General features: G+C 58.7%; 1 protein-coding gene across 1 annotated transcript; it reads right to left on the reverse strand.

Annotated features, from left to right (window-relative positions):
• Window positions 1-203: 203 nt before the first annotated feature.
• On the reverse strand, window positions 204-1,235 carry LOC147965336 (uncharacterized). The gene has a single exon (XM_087530417.1). It carries the CDS (start codon window positions 1,233-1,235, stop codon window positions 204-206), a length of 1,032 nt encoding a protein of 343 aa, XP_087386543.1.
• Between the last annotated feature and the right edge of the window lie 700 nt (window positions 1,236-1,935).

Raw genomic sequence — 1,935 nt, forward strand, 5'->3', positions numbered from 1 at the left:
CTGCCAAGGGCGTTAGAGAAGTGGACAAAGGCGGCCTCGGTCATCTCATTGTGGTCGATGACAATTTGGGTGCCGACGCGAAAACTTGCCATAAGATTTCTTTGCTTGCGATGGGCAGCGTGCACTCTGAGGTAGGATACCGCGGCGTCGTCACTCCGGAGCCAAGAGAGACGCACACGTTGTCTAGCGATGGATCGCTCGAGCTAAGCAAGGCCAAGGTAGGATGCCTTGAGCTTCCGACGAAACCAGGTCTCGAGGGGGGATAACGGACGTAGATCTTGAGCAGCGTCCAATCTCGCAATGAGCTCGCGGGACACCATAAGCTGAAAGGACACATTGCCGATCGTGCGTGCACTCCAACTTTGCAGCCTCCTTGCAGTCGCCTTGAGACGTGTCACGATCCGTCTAAAGGGATCGGCGTCCGGCGGCGAAGAGGCCCAAGCCTCAGCAACCACATGGTGAAAACCTTCTAACTTCGACCAAAATCTATCAAAGTGGAAACGTCGTGCACCCGGAGGGCGGGCCACGCAGTCAACAAGAAGCGGGCAGTGATCGGAGGCCGCGGAGGAGAGGCAGCGGAGTAGGCAGTGCGGGTGGGCGATCTCCCAACTGGAGGTGCAAAGAATGCGGTCGTTGCGAACCAGAGTGGGGGCGTCGCGCTCGTTGGACCAAGTATATCGTCGGCCGTGCATATAGAGGTCACGAAGCTCCTCGTCGGTGATGAAGCGCCTAAATCTGTTCATGGTGCGACGGTTGATGTTAGAGTTGTTCTTCTCCGAGGCCGAGGTGATCATGTTGAAATCTCCACCAATTAGCCATGGGCCGATACGGGATTCGCGCACGTCATGTAACTCGACAAGGAACTCGAGTTTGGCGTCATCATCTTGAGGCCCGTACACCCCGGTGAGCCACCAATGGCCCTCACCGGCCAAGGAGGAGACCAAGGCCGTAACATGATGCTCACTGATGAGGGGGTTGGAGAGGGAGATGGTAGAACGTTGCCAAGCAAGGAGGATGCCACTGCCTGTGCCATCCGCGGGGAGGAAGAAATAGTCCTCAAAGGACGGACCTAGCGTGTCCACGACAATGGCGTCAGAGACGTGAGCGAGCTTTGTCTCTTGGAGACACACTATGGTAGGTGCGGCAACGGAGATCACGCTGCGGACGGCGGAGCGCTTAGCGCCGGAGTTAAGACCACGGACATTCCAAAAAATTGTTTTGAGGTTACAATCCATAGGAAAAGGTGGGGGCACGTTATAGACGGCGCAGAAGCAGCCACCTAGGCGACAATGAGCTGCCCCGGGGGAGGGGGCAGCGAGCTGGGCAGTTGCCACCCGAAGAAGTCGGCGAAAGCTTGTAGCACTTCTAATGCAAGTGGCTGCTCGAAGAGGAGGGCGTATTTGGCAAGCACCTTGTCGGAGATTGGCGCATCGTCGCAAGAGATGAGACCGAGACGGCGTAGCAACACCCGCTTGGCTTTCATCTCGAAGTTTAGCCCTTGATCCGCGCGCGTGATCCGAAAACTGTGGCGGGGGGTGAAGTTGGCCGGCAGCTCCTTTCTACGTCGCCGAGGCTTGGGCGCCGGGAGCAGAGCGGATGCCCTGGTGGAGATGGCATCGATGAAAGAAGAAAGATCCACGTTGGGCGCGGAAACATCTGTAGTTTGCATGGGCTGCATGGGTGGTGGGGCCGACCTGTCCTCGACCGGACCGGTGGGTGCAGCATGCAAGACCACGTCCAAGCAGGTTGGGCCCGCCATAGGCTTGGGATCGGCGCGGTCCATGCAGAGGGAGGGCGCGTTAGGAGAGGCCGCGACCAAGCATGGTGGGGCCTCGGTCAGCACAGGATCTGGGCTGCATGTGGACAGGGGGAGGGGAGGCGTGGGATTGGCCGCAGACGAATCTCCCGCGTCGGCCAAGTCAGCAACAGGCAGGA

Source organism: Triticum urartu, chromosome 6A, assembly GCF_056163025.1.
Source record: "Triticum urartu cultivar PI428250 chromosome 6A, HENAU_Tu73, whole genome shotgun sequence".
In the NCBI taxonomy this organism is placed as follows: Eukaryota; Viridiplantae; Streptophyta; class Magnoliopsida; order Poales; family Poaceae; genus Triticum; species Triticum urartu.

Excerpts from the sequence above, each read along its gene's own strand:
- LOC147965336 (XM_087530417.1), bottom strand. The coding sequence starts at position 1,235 with ATGGATTGTAACCTCAAAACAATTTTTTGGAATGTCCGTGGTCTTAAC.